At 42.8% G+C, this 19,517-nt stretch overlaps 3 protein-coding genes across 4 annotated transcripts; all 3 read left to right on the top strand.

Moving 5' to 3' along the window:
* The first annotated feature begins 165 nt into the window (after positions 1-165).
* Positions 166-8,842, top strand: LOC141786229 (OX-2 membrane glycoprotein-like). The gene is made up of 5 exons (XM_074664981.1): positions 166-249; positions 7,863-8,201; positions 8,282-8,569; positions 8,650-8,738; positions 8,828-8,842. Exons 1-5 carry the CDS (start codon positions 195-197, stop codon positions 8,840-8,842), a joined length of 786 nt encoding a protein of 261 aa, XP_074521082.1. The 5' UTR covers positions 166-194.
* LOC141786118 (OX-2 membrane glycoprotein-like) lies at positions 3,990-6,935 on the top strand. Of its 2 annotated transcripts, none has more exons than XM_074664845.1 (7): positions 3,990-4,045; positions 4,589-4,924; positions 5,030-5,341; positions 5,494-5,587; positions 5,670-5,732; positions 5,820-5,934; positions 6,520-6,935. In XM_074664845.1, the coding sequence occupies exons 1-6, from the start codon at positions 3,997-3,999 to the stop codon at positions 5,902-5,904; spliced, it is 939 nt and encodes a 312-aa protein (XP_074520946.1). In that variant the 5' UTR covers positions 3,990-3,996; the 3' UTR covers positions 5,905-5,934; positions 6,520-6,935. The 2 variants fall into 2 exon arrangements, with proteins under 2 accessions (XP_074520946.1, XP_074520945.1); XM_074664844.1 differs by having other exon boundaries at positions 6,316-6,935.
* A 1,304-nt stretch (positions 8,843-10,146) lies between the features above and the next one.
* LOC141785724 (nectin-3-like) lies at positions 10,147-19,513 on the top strand. The gene is made up of 8 exons (XM_074664165.1): positions 10,147-10,188; positions 11,730-11,821; positions 11,945-12,059; positions 12,993-13,313; positions 13,570-13,899; positions 15,240-15,524; positions 15,604-15,705; positions 17,900-19,513. Exons 3-8 carry the CDS (start codon positions 12,005-12,007, stop codon positions 17,902-17,904), a joined length of 1,098 nt encoding a protein of 365 aa, XP_074520266.1. The 5' UTR covers positions 10,147-10,188; positions 11,730-11,821; positions 11,945-12,004; the 3' UTR covers positions 17,905-19,513.
* Positions 19,514-19,517: the final 4 nt, after the last annotated feature.

Raw genomic sequence — 19,517 nt, 5'->3', positions numbered from 1 at the left:
GATTTCATTGTCAGTGTGTGATAAGAACCGTTAAACCAACGAGAATATAAATGTAATAAAAATTCTCAATCTCAACATCTGGCGGGTTTGTTGACTCCATGTGACACTAGTACGCAATGCGCATGCGCATAGGAGAAGACTCAAGGAAAATACTTTCACTTTCTGCTCTTATTGGCGCTCGATTTCATTCAGCCATGGCTCTAAATGCGCTTGTGTTTTTTCTTTATACTCTGGGAGTCTGTCAGGAGGGTGAGTGATATTTTATGTTCTACATTTGTTTGAGCTCATGTGTCACATTTTCATTCAAGTCAACCCACAGGTGTTTAGGTTTGGTCTCAGTTTGAGAAAGTTGCGCACAGGCGCGCTATTTTTGGCGGTTCATATCGGGAAAACTTTTGTATATGTTCAGTGTTACATCCTCACTCATAGTGAGATTATATAAATATATATTTTTGTGTATTAAAGTGTTTTTGTTCAAACCTATAAGAAATCATATGTATGTGTGATGATTATATTTACTAATGGCCTCTAGAGAAGATGCTTTAGCCACTGTAAACTCACAGCAGAAATCAGTTTTAATGTAGAATAATGTTTCCATTCCTGATCTGTCCCAGGTCTCACAGCTCTGATACAGACCAAGCGGGTTGTGATGGCAGCAGCAGGAGATCAGGTCTGTTTGAGCTGCCAGCTGACAGTGCTCAAAAAGGTCCATCAAGTTACCTGGCAGCAAGTGCATCCTGATGGAGAGAAGAACGTCGCCACCTTCAAAAAAAGCTTTGGCTCTCAGGTGGACCCTGCTTTTCAAGGTAAAGTGGAGTTTAAAGATGCTGGACTGCAGAACAGCTCTATCGCAATCCTAAATGTGACGGAGCAGGATGAAGGATGTTACCGCTGTTTGTACATCTACCCTGAAGGTGTTCTCATGAGCTCAACCTGCCTCAAACTCTACGGTGAGACCTTCTTTAACCATCAAACACATTTAACTCAAACTTCCTCCACAGCTTCTATCTTAAAAATCTTTTACCCTCAGAGCTGCATGGACCCTTTATCCACATCATGGAGTCAAACAGCTCTGATAAGGCCATCGTGTCCTGCTCGGCTACAGCCCGACCTGCTCCCACTGTCACACTGAGAGTCCTGAATCTAAAACTCAAGTCCTCCAACGACAGTCACAGCAACAAGAATGGTACAGTCACCTTCAGCACCATGGCTGTGCTGCAGTGGGCTGTTGACTACAGCACAGAAGTTGAATGTGAAGTCCAGGTGCCCTCTGTTGATCCAAAGAGGGTTTTTGAGACAGTTGACAAAGTCCAGCAGGAGCTCTCTTCTCGTAAGAAGAATAGGAAAGCTACACATTTGTTGTTTTCTGTTTTTATTGACGTCTTCTAAAAGTGCTGCTTCTTTTTCCAGGTCATGAGGGAGAAACTGGTTCCAGTTTACCAGTTATTGGAGTCGTGTTGTCTGTTGTCGTGGTGGTCCTTCTTGGGGTTTTGGGTGTGGTAAAAAGAAGACAATGCTGCAGGTACAGGTGTTTTACCTTGAGCTTAACTCTTGTTTCTTTTTAAAGATATTCTTTGTTTTACACTACAAGACCCTGAAGTAAACATCTGTGGAGATGTTTTGACACAAAAGCCAGAAATAAATGTCTGAATTGTTTATTCATCCTTGTTTATCTTGAATTTTTAGTGAGACAGTCAAGGACCCTGAGGGAATCAAGACTCCACAAAAACCTCCAGAGATCAAGTAAGTACAAGACAATTTAAATATTATTATGATGTGTTTCAGTGTTATGGGCATGTTCAGAGATTAACTTAGATTTTTTTGTATCCAAAGGGAAACAACACCTCTGCTCCAGCAGCAGGAGAAGTCACGAGCTCGCCAGGGACCAGGGAAGAGGGAGCAAACAAGTCCCCTCAGGAAGCGGGCTGTAAAGCACAACTAAGGCTTGACTTTTGTAACTCACCAGCACCAAGTATGATAAAGTGAGAAGCTGGAAACAAGATCCCCTTTTGTCATCTTTGAAAGCTGGCTGTAAAAAAGAGCTGTTGTCTTTTCAGTGACAGCAACTCACCAATAACACCTGTTGAATATGAAGAAGTGGGATCCAAACATGACATGACATGAATGTCACAATTCATAACATGATGTTTGATATTCTCATTTTTAAAATCAACTTTAGGATATGAATCATATTGATTTTTACATTTTTGCTTTGATTTTTCTTCACATGCTCTTGTTGTTTTAAAAATAGTTATGCAAATATTTTTGGAAAAAACAATGTACACTTACATCAATGACACTAAACTTTTGTCTTGCTTGTGAAATTGTGCGTTTAGTATTCTTTTATAGTCTAAATTGTGCTGCTGGGCTGTGCTTCAGGGGCTTCTCTGACTCATTTAAAGTTATACATGTCTCATGTCTCTTTATATGCTTAGAAATATCATTTTCTGGATTTATTCGTCAGTAAAGGCTTAAAATATTAGATAAAAGTCCTACCAGTAATAGGAGAAGATCGTCTGGTGAGCAGAGAGCTGGAGGGAGGAAGCAGTTAGAGCCGGAACCTCGGTGCTTTCATAGATGCTCGCCCTCTGACAATCCTGTCAAACCGGCGTCTGACGTCACTTTTTTCCCCGATCCGTGTTCGACTGGCTGTGATGTTTTGTGGGCGTTCCCCTCAAGGCGCTATGCACTATGGCATATTATGAGTAATTCAAATGAAGAGAATTATTAATAATCACCACATTATTAATACTTTTCTCTTGTATTACTTACATATGCGTAAAATGATTAAACTGTTGCTGTGTGAAACCTTTCTTATTTTTATTCAGATTATCACATGTACAAAAGATCCTAATGTGTAAACATCAGGAAAATTTGATGATTTTTGTCTTGCGCTCTGGTGTCATCTATTAAACAGAGTCAGCGTAAAGTACTTATGTTCCCTTTCTTGAGATGTTTTGTTTATGACTCAATCAGAAGTAAAAATCCACTTTCTCCTTGTCTGTTTTATTCAATAATTCATTTACTTTTTCGTCAAATTAAGGATATCATGTGCAAATTTCACTAATTTAAAGCCCTGCATTTTACATTTTATGCCCCTCATTTAAGATCATCTCATTTACTTTTAATCAAGCCATGACTTAAAACTTCTTTTGTGGTTAATTTGCGGTTTGCTTTTTTTTTTTTTTTTGTTAGTTTATGTATAGGAAGTGGGTTCTTCCATTAGGTGTTGCTGCAGATGTATTGAAAATAGGCCCTGTGCACACATGTTATGATTGCAGCACTGGTTTGAAGTCTTCTTTTTTCACAAATGTAGGACATTTGTTTCTGTTAGAATTTTGAAGGGGAATGGCGCTTCATGGGTTCGTACATATCATCTGTTTGTTTGGACTTATTCACAAAGGTGAGAAAAAGTGATTCAGTCATTCTGAAGTGGTAGAAAGGATTTGGTTTTCTTGAAATGACAATCAAACTTGGAACTCCACTCCCTTGTTGGTTCTTGTTGAGCATCTTTAAAACCTGGTTACAGTGTAATGTATACCTTCCTTTTTTTCTTTTCCGTTTTGGGCAAAGGTTTATTTTTGACTCACAGTTGAAGTCTGTTTAATGATTCGAGCCTTTAAATACCAACCACCACAGTTATTCCTTGTGTGATAGATTCTACGTTTACTTTAGACAACACACATTTCCAGTTGTCTGAATCTGATAACTGTGACAGGGAACCTCACATCAGGATACATATCATTCTTTTTTATTTCAATATTTCACTTATTATTAATCAAGATATAACTCTTTCTTAACTTTGCAATTTTTGATTATTTATATGAAATTGTACTTTTGCCTCTAGGATAGGCAGTGGGTTTCAATTATTAAGTGTTGCTGCGTATAGGCCATGTGTGCGCATTTTGTTATGACGCGAGGAGTTGCATTTTTCCGGGTATGTGACAGGAACTTAAACAAGACGAGAGGTTTTTAAAGAGTGTCACCGAAGGAAGAATGACGCTCCGTGCGTTTATTATCTGTTTGTTTGGAATCTTTCATAAAGGTGAGGAAAAGTCGATTCAGTCATTCCAAAGGGGGAAATGGGATTTAGTTTTCTTAAATATTAAAGACTTCTGAACGTCAGACCCTAGTTTGTGTATGTTATTGAGTCTCTTTAAAGCTGGCATCGTAATGTAGTATATCATTTTTGTCAACGGTTTATTTTGGAGTAACACTTGTTTTTCGTGTGATAGTGTAAGATGAGATTTATTTTCTTGTCCATGTTGTTTCGCTTGCCAGGATAGTATTGTTTTGGTCCTGGTGTGTTGACGTTGAGCTCAGTGTGTCAGTCAGTAAAGGCATCTCGAGGAGCAGCAGCAGTTGTCCGTGTCTACAACCGCCCTGGATTATTTTGAGATTTCAGTTAACACTGTTTGAGTTTGGTAAATTAAAAAGAGAAGGACAAGTAACGGAGTTACAATAGTCTGTGCTATGTGCGTAAAAACAAAACGCATTTCCGGTTTGCGAATAGACGAAATGTGACACCTCAAATCACATGATTCTTTTCTTACTTTAATAGCGTGTCCGTTATCGTGATCTTCTCCAGGTGTCACCGCTCTGGTCCAAACACAGCCGGAGACAACAGGTCTGGCAGGAGAGCAGGTTAGTTTATACTGCCAGCTGACGGAGCCCAAAGACGTCCATCAGGTCACCTGGCAGAAGATTTCACCTGATGGAGAGACGAACGTCGCCACTTTCAAAAAGGGTGTACTTCTAGTGTTTACTGAATTTCAAGGCAAGGTGAAGTTTAAAGATGCTGGGCTGCAGAACAGCTCAATCGTGATCCTTAAGGTGACGGATCAGGATGAAGGATGCTACCGCTGTTTGTTCAACGCCAAACCTGATGGTGTTCTCACCGGGAAAACCTGCCTTCAAGTCCACAGTGAGGATCATTATAACATTTCTAGTAACTTGGAGTGAATTCCTACCACTCTCCAGTCAGTTAATTCCATCAGTGTTAATATCCTATATGTCTTCCTCTCCTCAGAGCTGTTTGGACCCTTCCTTCATCTCAGAGAATCAAACTGGACTGAAGAGGTGATTGTTTCCTGCTCTGCCACAGGTCGACCTGCTCCCACTGTGACCATCACTGCCCCTCAGACAGACCTCCTCATGTCACACAATGAATCTGTCAGCTTCACCAACGAAGACAGAACAGTCACTGTCAACAAGACAGCTGTGCTCTCTCGTCTCCATAACAACAGCATAAAGGTCAGCTGTGCAGCACAGGTGCTCTCTGTACCTCAGAAGGAAGTGTTCAAGATGATTCCTGAAGTCAAACCCCAGCCCACTGCTGGAGGTAAGAAAGACATCCAGAGTGGAATCAGACTTATGAATACTATATCATTATTCCCTATTTTGCTTTCATTCTTTGAAGTTCTGAAGAGGAATCTTCATTTTGTAATTGAAACAGCAATTGTATCATATTCCTCCATGTTCCTTTTCTCATAGGCAAGGCTCTGATTATTGCAGTAAGTGTCTTGCTGATCTTTGCTTGTGTACCCGCACTCATCTTTTTACACATCAGGCTGAAAAAACACAACAGGTATGTCTTCTAGTTTTTATCTGTGTCTCATCTTTGAATCAGTAAATGTTTTTCAACCTCTAACTGTCCATAAATCCTTCAGTGCATTACACAGTGACTTTGAGGAGAATGAGCTAAATCTGGAGTCAATCAGAAACCCTCATAAGTAAGAAATCTTTTTTTTTTCTTTGGCTTTAACCTGCTGTTTGTACTCTCTATAACAAGTGAGCTAAAAGTGACTGTCTATCTCAAGGACTGAAGCAACAACAAACTTCTGGCAAGCATCAAGAACACAACACAAGTCCATCTCTCCTCGGACAAGAAGACTGTCCTTGTAATCAGAACAATAGCAGTAACTGCTTGAAGAGGTAAGGCACTGAGTATTGCGAGTGTTTTATAGGTTTAATAGCTTTTAAAGACACTACCATTGAATTCGAATTATTTTTAGAGTTCCAAGATATCTTGTTTTTAAATAAAAGTTTTACTTCTGAATTTCCTGAGGGAACCTTCCCATTGGATAAATAAAGTTCTTATCTATCTATCTATCTGTCTATCTATCTATCTATCTATCTATCTATCTATCTATCTATCTATCTATCTATCTATCTATCTATCTATCTATCTATCTATCTATCTATCTATCTATCTATCTATCTATCTGTCTGTCTGTCTATCTATCTATCTATCTATCTATCTATCTATCTATCTATCTATCTATCTATCTATCTATCTATCTATCTATCTATTAGGTGTCTCAATGTTGAGGTGTACAAGAAACACTTGCACATGATTCTCACCACCCTGAACTGCTGGGCTGAGAGTGTTTCCATCAGGAAATGAATGGAAAAGAACAGAAACATATTAGAGAAGCCTTTAAACCTGTGGATACCCTAAGTGGACCTTTTTGAAGAACAAGTAGATGCAAGGATGATGTTGTGGCCCCTGTGTTGCAGGCGTATCTGAAAGAGTTAAGAGGAACTTTGGTAAACACCACATTCCAGTTCACTTCAACCCCAGAAACCCTCTGAGACAGATGCTGGTCCATTTCAAGTCCAAAGCACAAAAACACAAACAGAGCAATGTGGTGTAAGCTGTCGGATGCAGTGAGGAATACTTAGCTGCTTCAAGCATATGGCTCAACACAGAAAACCCATCTTCTGTGGTCAGGACTCAGCAGTTCACCTTCACTTAAAGGACAGGAAGGGACAGAGGAGTTAAAGAAGCCACCTTCACCGAGCTAGAGAAACCTTCTCTTAACAGAGGGGGGTGCATAACCTCACCAGCAATTTTGGCCTTGGTGAAGCTTCTTGGATAAGAGGTGAAACGTCTTCCCATTCTTCTAATGAGCACATAAACACATCATTTTGCACCAAAGGGGACAGTTGACTAGATTTCAAAAACGTTTGCTTTTTATGGTGACTTTGAATGTCAGAGATTTTGGGAACAAAACGTTTAACAAGATGAGTTCAAAACAGGCTGTTGTTTCTCATATATACATGTCATGTTTGTGTTATTTATTTCTTATGTTCCTTTAATAAAGAACCTTTTTTTTACCTTCTGTTTCTTTTTGTACTTTATATTTCTGAATGCAGCTTTTCATAAAAATCTTCATGCATGGATACCATGTTGCAGTATAACTATGTATCATTTTACATTTTAAAAACCTGTATAATTTTTATTGCCAGAAAGTGTTAAAACAACTTATAAATTATCGAGAATATAAATATGTAATAGTAAGAGATCCTAGTGTAGCCCATGTGACGCATGTGCGCATGTGCTCAACTTTACTTTCGTTTTTCACTTGGCGCTCGATTCAAATCAACAATGGCACTAAAAGCACTCGTGTATTTTCTTTGTGCTCTGGGAATCAGTCAGAAAGGTAAGAAACGTTTGAATTTGTTAAAATTTGCATTTATGTGTCGTATTTTCTTCGAACTCAACCCACGGCTACTTAGTTTTTTGTCTTTGGTTCGAGTTACGCACAAGTGCGCTCCAATTTCGGCGGTTCATTTCGAAAATACTTGTGTAAATGTTAAGTGTCCTGTGTCAAAAAAACATCCTTACATCCTCACTCTTATAGTGGGAATATGTCGTTTAGATACCCTATTCCTGTATTAAATTATATTATGAAGAAGTACTTTTTTTATTTCAAACCATAAGAAATCATATATATGTGACGGTGTAAGCACCTATGAAAACTTATGGCCTCTGTAAAACGTGCTCTAGCCACTGCAAACTCACAGCAGGAATCAGCTTTAATGTAGAATAATGTTTCCATCCCTCTGATCTGTCCCAGGTCTCACAGCTCTGATACAGACCAAGCGGGTTGTGATGGCAGCAGCAGGAGATCAGGTCTGTTTGAGCTGCCAGCTGATGGAGCCCAGAGAAGTCCACCAGGTCACCTGGCAGAAGATCCTACCTGATGGAGAGAGGAACGTCGCCACCTTCAGCAAATACAGAGGAGAGAGGGTGAATCCTGGTTTTCACGGTAAAGTGGAGTTTAAAGATGCTGGACTGCAGAGCAGCTCCATCGTGGTTCTGAAGGTGACGGAGCAGGATGAAGGATGCTACCGCTGTTTGTTCAACACCTACCGTGAAAGAGCTCTCACTGAGGAAACCTGCCTGAAACTCTACGGTGAGACCTTCTTTAACCATCAAACACATCTAACTCAAACTTCCTCCACAGCTTTTATCTTAAACATCTTTCACCTTCAGAGCTGCATGGACCCTTTATCCACATCATGGAGTCAAACAGCTCTGATAAGGCTGTCGTGTCCTGCTCGGCTACAGCCCGACCTGCTCCCACTGTCACACTGAGAGTCCTCAATCTAAAACTCAAGTCCTCCAACGACAGTCACAGCAACAAGAATGGTACAGTCACCTTCAGCACCACGGCTGAGCTGCAGCGGGCTGTTGAAGTTGAATGTGAAGTCCAGGTGCCCTCTGTTGATCCAAAGAGGGTTTTTGAGACGGTTCCTGAGGTCAAGCCAGCGCTCTTTTCTCGTAAGATGAATAGGAAAGCTACACATTTGTTGTTTTCTGTTTTTATTGACATCTCCTAAAAGTGTTGGTTCTTTTTCCAGGTCAAGAGGGAGAAACTGGATCCAGTTTACCAGTTATTGGAGTCGTGTTGTCTGTTGTCGTGGTGGTCCTTCTTGGGGTTTTGGGTGTGGTAAAACGAAGACAATGCTACAGATACAGGTGTTTGATCTTGAGCTTAACTCTTGTTTCTTTTTAAAGATATTCTTTGTTTTACACTAGAAGATCCTGAAGTAAACATCTGCAGAGATCTTTTGACACAAAAGCCAGATATAAATGTGTGAAATTTTTATTCATCCTCGTTTATCTTGAATTTTTAGTGAGACAGTCAAGGACCCTGAGGGGATCAAGACTCCACAAAAACCTCCAGAGATCAAGTAAGTACAAGACAATTTAAGTATTATCATAATTTATTTTAGTGTTATTGGCATGTTTAGAGATTAACTGAGTTTTTTTTTCAAATCCAAAGGGAAACAACACCTCTGCTCCAGCGGTCAGGACCTCGCCAGCGACCGTCTGCTGTGAAAGAGAGAGTAAACAAGTCCCCTCAGGAAGCGGGCTGTAAAGCACAACAAAGGCTTGACTTTTGTAACTCACCAGCACCAAGTATGATAAAGTGAGAAGCTGGAAACAAGTCCCCCTGTTTGTAATCCACCAAAGCTGGCTGTTAAAAAAGAGCTAAGTCGTCTTTTCAGTGACAGCAACTCACCATTAACACCTGGTAAAATATGGAGAAGTGGGACCCAAACATGACATGAATGTCGGGATTCATCACATGACGTTTGATCATTTGATTTTCTCATTTTCCAAAACAGATTGCTGATTTGAAATTAATGCTGCTACATTATCTTCTATTCCCATCTCCATTCAAAGAAATTACCCCAAAAGAAAGTGTGACCTGTTGGATAAGTGCTGATATCTTACAAGAAACATCATAATCAGGCCTTTAAGATATAAATTATATTGATTTTTTTTTTTTAATTTAATTTGTTTGTTTCTGGCTCATGCTTTGTTGCTGTACAATTTTTATGTTAACATTTGACCTTTTTTACTCTTAAGAAATCCTTTTTAGTGAACAGTGTGCACTGTGTGATTTATGAAACACTAAGCTTATGTCTTGCTTGTTAAAATTGTGCATAGTATTCTTTTAGATTCTAAATTGTGCTGCTGGGCTGTGCTTCAGGGGCTTATCTGTTTCATTTAAAGTTCTACATGTCCCATGTCTCTTGATATACTTTTTTAAATTTTTTGTGATTATTAAATTTCATTGTTCTGAATTTATTCGTCGGTAAATGCTTAAAATATTAGATAAAAGTCGTTATCCAAACATTAGTGTTTTGTAGCTGCAGTTTCACAGCCTGGCCGCTAGATGTCAGCCTTTAGCTCTAATAGAAGAAGAGCGTCTGATGAGCAGAGAGCGGGAGGGAGGGAGACGTTGAAGCTGGAGCTCGGTGCTTCACTTCACTCTGAGTTAAATGTATGAAACATGGAAAACTGTGCCCTAGTTTCACCTCACCTGTAGCAGAAGGAGACATTTTAACACCTGGAGCAGGTTTTCCTCTCATTTTCATCTGTTCAGGAAGGTAAGTTCGACGTTTCTGCATTTTACACGACGACGTATTAAGAGTTGACGCATTTCTAACTTAGCTAAAGTCAAATAACCGTTAATTGATGGCGAATGTCGTGGTTTTCCTGAAAATATCTCGTGAGAGGCGATTTTTTTCAGTATGTTCAGTCCCACAGTAACACTTAATTTATTGTAATGGTGATATTCTTCACACTAAACATTGCCTTTAACCATTTTGACTTCGAAATTTAAAACTGTCGGTATTCATAGCTATTATTATGATTTAGAAATGCTATTTAGCTTAATATGTCAACGAACCAGGCTTATTTAGGAACATTTTGTTCGGAGAAAATCATTTTCAGTGCATTTATTCGACAAAATATGTTGCTTCCATCATAATTATAGCTCAATATTGCAGTACGTTGTTTTTTTACTATGTGTTTAACCTGCAAATAGAAGAATTCCTTACCCCAAGTTTTTCTAAATATGCCAAACAGCCAGTCCCCTTATAGTAAATTAATGTGATGTTCTTACAATTTGTAGTATGAATAATGTTTTCAATTGTTTTCATGATTACTATGCAGTTAACACACGAAATTAAAAAGTAATACACATTTTATGGATTTTTCACATCTCAAAATATGCCTGAATTCTCATTAATGTCATTTTATGTCTTGTTTTTACATTTTCCATGTGTCTAACCTGCCAAAAAAAAAAAAAAAAGTGATTTACACCCCACTAAAGTGGCTTGGATGTTTTTTTAAAAAGCCATTCTTTACTTTGAAATAACACATATGTGGCAGAAGTAGTAAATTTTAACCATTTCCCTCCCTCAGCATCCTGCTTAAGAAGTTTCAAATAACATCTGTGTCATGGCACAAAACCAGCTGTGGTGGCAGGATTGTTTAACACACATCTGGGTGCAGGTCTCCCACCTGGTTTCCATCAGTTTCTCAGAGAAAATAAGATTTGATTTGATTGGTTTGGTTAAGAAAAAGAAACAAATGAATACAGTTTGAGGTTTGTCGGAGTGTCTGCTCCATCAGACATTGTTTTCATCGAGGAATAGGGAGGTAACTGCTGCCCAACAGGAGCAGGCTGCATGTTTGAAGCCAGATGAGTTGGCGCTGTAAAAAGAGCAAATAACAGCCGTAAATCTCTGAGGTCTGGACCTGGTGTGTGTTGTGGTTTAGGCGGGTTCCTCTCACCCAGTGAGTCCTCTTTGTGTGGCTGAAAGAAGCCCAGCTTTCATCTCTGGTCCTTCTGAATCCTCCTGTTTTCAGATAGCTCCTTAAAGATAAAGTAGAGCAAACACACACCCTGTGATTACCTGCCTACAAACTCACCTTAATGACTAATGCATCATCACCTGTTGCATCATCAAATAATCTGTTTTGTGGGATCTGTGTTGAAATCTAAGAATGGTATTTTGTTAAAGCTTCAAAGCTGCAGGATGAGTCTAACAGGGTGGGGTTTTCATGCTGCTCATTAACATGAAAAGTTATCACCCCCCAGGTAACGTCACTGCTCATGTCATCCTCTGGCTTCTTATTAAAGCAGACAGTGTGCCAAGAAGATGCAGCCACGACTGTGCTGACCGACAACAACGACACCCGAACAAGTCACAACACTGGACGGCTGACAGCTCCGTAAGCATCACTCAGTCTCACTGCTGTGCTGTTTTTTTTCTTCTCACTCCGTCGTAGCCACGAGCTCGTTTGAGGTTTGTGGTCGTAGCTGTCTCAGCGCTCTGACACTGCTTGTGTTTGCAGCTGCAGCCTGGATGTGAGAGCGGGTCAGCGTGCGAGTCTGTAACCCTGCCTGAGTGTGCGATGTGTGGGCCTGTGCTGCTCCTGTCCTTGCTGCTCTGGATCAGAGGGACGGCAGGTAAACTCCTCAACACTCTCAGCTAGGCCTGTCACCATAACAAATTTTGCTAGACGATAATTTTCCAAAATATTATTGCCGATAAACAATATTATTGTCAATATCATTTTGATTTATTTTCTGTTTTCATTGATGTAATTATGATAAATGGGATAATAAAGTGAGTACACTATATCAAAAGCAAGAAACTTTAATTTCTTAAGAGTATTTAACTGTAATTAAAAGGTCAGGATCTTTTAAATAAAATAAACGAAAAATATAATAAATTTAACAAACAAGAAAGAGAAAAAAAATGAAAATGAAATGGACTCTCTTTTAGAAAAAAATACTGTTGATGAAAATAATTAATACTAATCAAAAACAATAAAACATAGACCCTGTCTCTAAAGAAAAAACAAAACTCCAAAAAAAAAACAACAATAAAAAACTATAGCCTAAATAAAAGGGAGTTTATACAGCTGTCTTTGAGCACCCACCATTTGGCGCTTTTATTTCTATTTACTTTGCCGACCAAAAGCCTCAGTAAGAGCGGATTGTCAAAGAACAAGGCTCCGCTGCACCTCCCCTTCTTCTTCTTCGTCGCCACTATTTTCAAACAAATGCCACATATCAGCTCGCTGGTGTTCATGAGCTCACACTTTGTTCATTCTGATAAAAAACAAAATATTCCCACACTGGGACTGTGGCAGGCGGCTTAAGAACCGTATCTTTCGTGCCATCACTCATATTAGCGTGTGTTTCCTCCTTACCCCTCAGGACGCTCGCTTCAGCTCTCTCCGTGTGTACGCGCGAGCAGCTCCATATTCACCCCAAAGATCGCATTTTTGACAGATGCTCAATTGATTTATTGATTATCGTGACAGGCCTACTCTCAGCAAACTGTTAACCCTGAAGAGGTCTGAGCGTCAACATGTGGTCTTGTTTCTCCCTCAGGTCTGGTCACAGCTCCTGCCAGTCTCACAGTAGAAGTCGGCGGTCCCCTCCGGCTCGGCTGTAACATCACGATGTCACCTGGTGACTCGGTGCAGCAGGTTCGATGGCACAAGCACAACAAGGTGCTGCTGGCGTACGTGCAAAGCGTGCCACCCCAGATCAGCGTTCAAGACCCCAACGTGCTGCTCAGCAGCTCCAGCAACGGCGCCTCATTCATCGAGATCAAGAGGGTGGGGGCCACTCATGAGGGCTGCTACCGCTGCGTGTTTGACGTGTACCCCTCAGGCTCACAGGAGGCCAAGACGTGTGTCGGCGTCACTGGTGAGTGTGTTGTCAGAGCAGCATGTTTCCTCTCCTCTTCTACAGGAAAAGATCCACAAAGGTCTGGACCCCAGAACCAGCAGGGGAGCCCACTCACTCAGCTGGCTAGCCTTGGAGCTTCCTCCTGAACTCTTTAATTGGCAAACAACCATTTTTATGAATCCCAGACTCCTCTTGTTGCTGTGGCACCTGCACACAAACACACACAAACACACTCCAACACCATGGTGACACATTTTTTCTGCTCCCATCGCAGGTAGAGTCCGCCACGAGGGGAACAAGACGGCGGTGAACGGGAAGTCCTCCACCCTCTCCTGCTGGTTCCCCCTTCCTAATAAGGTGCACCAGGTGCTGTGGACGAAAACAGCCGAGCAGGGCGACAGTGCTACGGTGGCTTTTCACTACAGGAAGGGGCAGCCCAGCGTGGAGGAGCTGTTTGCAGGTCGGGTTGGTTTGGGTGGAACTTTCGGCGACAGCCAACTGACCATCAAGGAGGTGAGGACGGAGGATGAGGGGTGCTACACCTGTGAGTTTCACACGTATCCTGAGGGGATCAAGAGCTCCACTGCCTGCCTCTCTGTTTACGGTGAGTCATCGCTTAGAGCGCCGTTTATTACACTTTAACGGCCTCCAGTTCAGAAAACTGAATGGCTCTTAAAGTGATACTCTGGGATGGAACAAGTTGAGTCCTATCACAAGGTTTAGGGCAGAAATGACCCCTACAGCAGTGTTTTTGTGCAGCAGAAGCCCAGGGCACACACACCAAACACCCCCTCCCTGCTCCTCTGCAGGTTTCCTCTGCACTCAGACGGGGTCATTTTTTACTTGACCAAAAACACAAATAAACGGACACAAAAACACGATGAGGACTAGAGCCTTATTTAGCGGTGTTTTTGTGTGAAAGTAACACGCTGAAAATTCTCTAAATAAAGTGTGAATGCAGACCCATATCAGATTTTTTCAGTGGGAGTCTGTTTATTTGTGTTTTTGGTCAAGTAAAATATGGCCCCGTCTGAGTGCAGAGGAAACCTGCAGAGGAGCAGGGAGGGGGTGTTTGGTGCGTGCGCTCTGGGCTTCTGCTGCACAAAGTCACTGCTGTAGGGGTAATTTCTGCCCTAAACCTTGTGATAGGACCCAACTTGTTCCATCCCGCAGTATCACTTTAAAACTATATCCATGAATTCTGGTGTTGCAGCACTCAGTACGAAGGTTCAGGGTCATCCCATTCCTCTTTTGCCTGCACAGCTACAGGATCATGTGCTCACAATAGTATCAGAGCCCTGAGAGGAAACGTGCGTCCCTCACAGCAGGAAAAGGAAGCAGGGTGAATAAACAAACCGCAGGCGAGGTGAGAGTCATTCAGGTCATTAAACTACTGTCCTGACCTGCTTCTGTGACGGCGCTTCAAGTCACTTAACCCCGACCACTTCTCTCCTCCTCCTTGAGGTGTGAACCACAAAGTGAGACCTCCCTGAGACTTTGAGATCCAGGACCCTGAGTGGGTGTTGATCTCCTCCGCGTGAGCAGAGGGAGGGGGCGCCACCGAGGGGAAAGTGGTGATTAATTTTGGGAGGGAGCCCAGGGGATGAGAGGCTCACTGTTTTCCTGAGACACAAGGCCCTCAGTTTGTGTGTGTGTGTGTGTGTGTGTGTGTGTGTGTGTGTGTGGCCTCCTTGCTCTGCTTAACAAGCTTTGTGCAGAGCTGCAGACACACACACAGCCACACAGAGTCACTACAAGCCGCTTCGCTTCTGTTTTGCTGCGGAGAACAACTCGTGTCATTGTTGAGCCGGGCGCTGAGATTGACATGCGATGTCTCTCTGTGTCCATCATGATGATGAAGGCTGAGGAAGAAGAGTTTGCGTTTTGGTTCCAGATCAAAAAAAAAAAAATCACCTGATAAATAAAAAATCTTTCTTCTTCCAGTTTTGCCCAAACCAGAGGTGAATCATGTGACCTCACCTTCAGGATTCACCGAAGCCAACTGCACGGCGCAGTCTCGGCCGCCAGCAGAGATCACATGGGACGTCGGTGGGGAAAACAAAACCGTTGAGCCACCTGTTCTGTCGTCCTCGGAGCAAGGCGACGGCACGACGATAGTGACGAGCACGCTGCTCTTCCAATCAGGAGTGTTCAGCGATTCGTCCATCAAGTGCGTGGTGCACCACCCAGGTCTGGAGAAGCCTTTGACGGTTCCTCTCCACTCCAACGGTGAGTCTAGTCACATGACACACAAACTCCATGTGATTCACATCATAAGGATGTATTCTTAAACATCTGTGCTCCACAGTGGGTCCAGCCATGGTCATCCTCCTCTCCATGTGCGGCGTGGCCGGCGTCCTCCTCCTCTGCCTGTTTGTGTGTCTCTGCAAGTGTTTCATCTGCGCTGACTGTGAGTCCCACGGGAGTTTATCACTCTGCTGTCATCTTTTAATGACCCGGCATCATCAGATTTCTCTTTAAGCTTCTAGTGCGGCATGAAAACATGAAGGAAGAATGTGGGAGGAGGTGATTTTGCGCGGTGATGGTGATCCTGAGGTTTTTCTAGGGAAGAGATCTCCAGCGCCTCGTCATCTCACAGGGATTGAACAACTCTGTGGTTTCTCTTCACTTAACTGCCTGATTTAGCCACTTTCAGAGCAATGTTTTGGTTTCTCTGTTATCCTCTTAACGCTCAGATTAGCTCATTTCACACCAATCAAAAAGCCAGCTTTAACAAGAAGTGAGAGTATTCTCAGCGACTTTCCACACAGAGGTGTCAGAGCTGATGCTCACTCATGTGTCAGCGACACTCCCTTGTCTCCTGTTAACACTTTTCCCATAACTCTCTGGGGCGTCACAGGAAAGATTGGTGCCAGTGCGAGTGTGGCGTGTGGACCGCTGCCCATTTCCCCTTTATCATAAATTTCCACGCCACCAAGGAGAGTCAGAGGACGTTGGAGTTATCGCGGTGATGACAGAAGCTTTGGCTGACGTTGGTGCTGCCAAACAAAAGAGGAAGAAAAACAAACGTTAAGGGGTCACAAAGATCCCAGGGTTTGTCTCGATTTGGCAACATGTGATTTCGCTCAGGCTCATATAAATCACGTTTATCCAATGTCACAAGTTTCTTCATCTTTATTCCCTCCCTTCATTGAGATCTTTGTCTCCGTTAACCCCTCACATTTGATTGATGGCGTCACATTGTTGCCAGATCTTGCTTAACTATCAGTGTGGGATATCTTGGAATAGCTCGCATCGGGGTCACGACCAAAATAGATTTTCTGGAAAACAAAAGCCGCTGACTTTCCTCATCTCTTTGGAAGTCTTTCCTTCTCTTCCAACTTCTTGCTCCCTGAGCAGAATACCAAGTAGCTGCGGCGATTGTCTGGAGTTAGCAGCCAGAAGAAAAGAGCCTCTTTTCTCTGACGGTGGAGAAACACGGGCAGACACTCGGAGGCTTGAAGGAGGAGGAGGAGGAGGGGGCTGAGTGAAGTTGAAAACCTGCCCAGTTGATAACAACGTCCTCTCTTACACTGCACTGTACACACACACATACTGTAACTTCTCTGCTTTTCTAGGACTGGAGTGTGCCAGGAACACGAGCGTTTACGGTGATGTGATTCAGACGGCAGTTGAAGGGCGAGGAGCTGTGATGCAGAGCGTCTGTCTCACAGGAAGTGTGGGGGACACTTTTTTTAATCACATAAGATCCAACACCAAATCTGACTCCTCTCGTTGCATCACAACCCAAACTGAAACATTATTCTCAGCCTGTCTGTGGCGCTCTGCTGCGGAGTGGCCTGAAAGTTGTGATGTCTGCGGTTTGAGCTCAACCTCGAGCAGCCTACAAAGGCCTTTGTGGTTCTTTCTGAACCAGTGGGCGTAATACAGGCTCTGCCTGCTTCAATCAATCACGGCTGGGAAGTTGGACCCAGGCCTGAGGTTCTTCCAGTAAAATGCCACTGGTCTATTTGGGGCCACGCTCCTGTGATTTCTTTGGTGTGGCCTGTGGAGATGTACAGACTATAGGTTTGAGCCACTTACTCATAAAGTAAATGTTTTAGTTTCAGCTTTTAATCTGAAACTCCACAGGAAGTGAAGGGGAGAGACCACATCCGGTGCAGAGCTTGAATCAGGAGGGCAGCACTGATTGTTCCTCAAAGATTAGAGGCAGGACAACATAGAATAAAACTATCGAAATGATCTCTCTGGAATTCCTGCAGCTTTCTTATGTCACTCCGTCTGGATCAGAGTGGGTGTTTAACGATGTGTGTGTGTGTGCATGACATGTTTGTTTTGGCGTCCTTTTTGTTTTAAAGTGAGGAAACACAACCTCTGCCCGTGACGCTGTGACATTTTTGTCGTGGAAACACATTCTTCAACATTCCTGCCAAAACAAAGAGGAGCGGTCAGGGAATGAAAACAGAGAGTGTAAAAATAATCTTGAGGTAGACTGAGTTGTTTAGAGTAAACCTTCATCCTCTGCAATCAGCTGCTGCCCCTTTAAGCTAACACCTCTCCACCTTTCTGATAAAGTTTTGCAGGAGATGGAAGTTTCCTTGGAAAAATCACGACAATCTCTCCTTCTATCTCTTTCTGTGCAGTCTGATTTGGCGCCCGGCGTCTCCGCTGCTTTGATGCCCGTCCAGCCGAGCCCAGAGTGTGACCTAGCTGCTCAGCACCGTGCCCTCCTGCTCAGCGTGCGGCCGGAGGGGGAACAGAGCTTCCACAGAGCCCAGCCGACCCCACTGTGATGACACGGACTTCTCTCGTCTTTTACCACGAAGTAAACAGAACTAAACACGGATTCTTTAACCACACACAGAGAAATAACATTAGAGTCTTAGAGTTTTATAAATGTCCACACAGCAGCTGGTTTCTTCCTTCACGCTCACAGGAGATGCTGAAGTATTCTTCTTCATGGTGTTTTCTTTTTGTAAATTAACCTTCAGTTTTGAGGTAGACTGAAACCTGACTTTGCGTGACCCCGCCCTGGTCTGACTCAGACTTAAAGAATGGTTCAAGCGAGAGCGGCTGAAGGTTTATTTCTGGAGCTGCTGCGTTAACATGCGGTCGACCTGTAACCCACATGTCACGGGTGGGTCCTGAGCTTGTGGGTGCATTTGTAGAAAATGTAAAACTAAAAACTGAAGGAGACACTGTTAAAAAAAATAATGTAGGCTTGCTTTGTACAGTGTATTTAAACTTTAGAAAATCTTTATTCTTTTAACAATTAACACAAACTCAACTTCTACCTTTGGGATATCTGTATATGGAGAACATCACACGGTTTAAATGATATTAAATGCCTTTAAAATAAACCTGGGCTTCCTTTTTGGGCACGAATAACTTTTAGAACCTCGACCCGAGCCGTCACTCTCGCTGCTGTTGGGTTGTGATGTTTGAGGACTGTGGGTGGTGCAGAAACCTCAGCACAGTTACACAATCATTTCCTCCACAGCCCACTCCTGTGACTCCATCATTTCACCCGTTAGACCCTCTTTGTGCTTCTACATGCATGTTTCAAACACCCTGAGCGATGTTACCAAGGCTTTTATTTTGAAATTTGAACAAAAACAGAGCAAGGACTAAACAGAAACACACTTTCATCAAAACGTTGATCAGAAACATGGATATTAGAGGTCAAGACTCTCAGGACTCAGGATCCAAACCAGGCAGTTTCACGACACAGGAGATCATGGTTCTCAAAGCCCAGCTGGAGGACTGTTGGTTTGACCTGCACCGCGCCAAGTGCAGATGGGCCGCCGCCGTCCGAAGCAGCAACTTCACCCTGTCCAAACTGGAGGAACTGAGCAACAAGTACAAGTACTACTCTGCTCTGTCTCAACAAACCATCAAGAAGCTCCAAGAGAGGCTGGACCAGGCTCTGAGCAACGAAACCAGGGCGTATCTAGAAGAGATCCACCAGCTCAGGTTCCAGCTGGAAGAGGCTCGCATCGACAGGATCAACACAGCTCACAGGCTGAGCCTGGCTGACAGGATCATGGCCTCGTACCTCGCAGAGCTCCAAGAGCTGAAAAGGGAGAACGTGAGGATCAGGTCTGCACTGGAGCGAGTGGAAGAGGAGAAGGCCTCAGTGGAGCAGGATCTGCAGAGGAAAGAAAAGGAGCTGGATGAGGCGAAAGAAGATCTGAACACCAGAATAAGGAGGGTGGAGTTGGAGCTGCAGGTTCTGACAGACAGGGAGAACAGGAGGAGGAG

This window comes from Halichoeres trimaculatus, unplaced genomic scaffold (assembly GCF_033239565.1).
Source record: "Halichoeres trimaculatus isolate MK-OKI-2021-1 unplaced genomic scaffold, fHalTri1.1 fHalTri1_scaffold_24, whole genome shotgun sequence".
In the NCBI taxonomy this organism is placed as follows: domain Eukaryota; kingdom Metazoa; phylum Chordata; class Actinopteri; order Labriformes; family Labridae; genus Halichoeres; species Halichoeres trimaculatus.
This window is presented reverse-complemented; position numbering and strand designations above follow the sequence as displayed.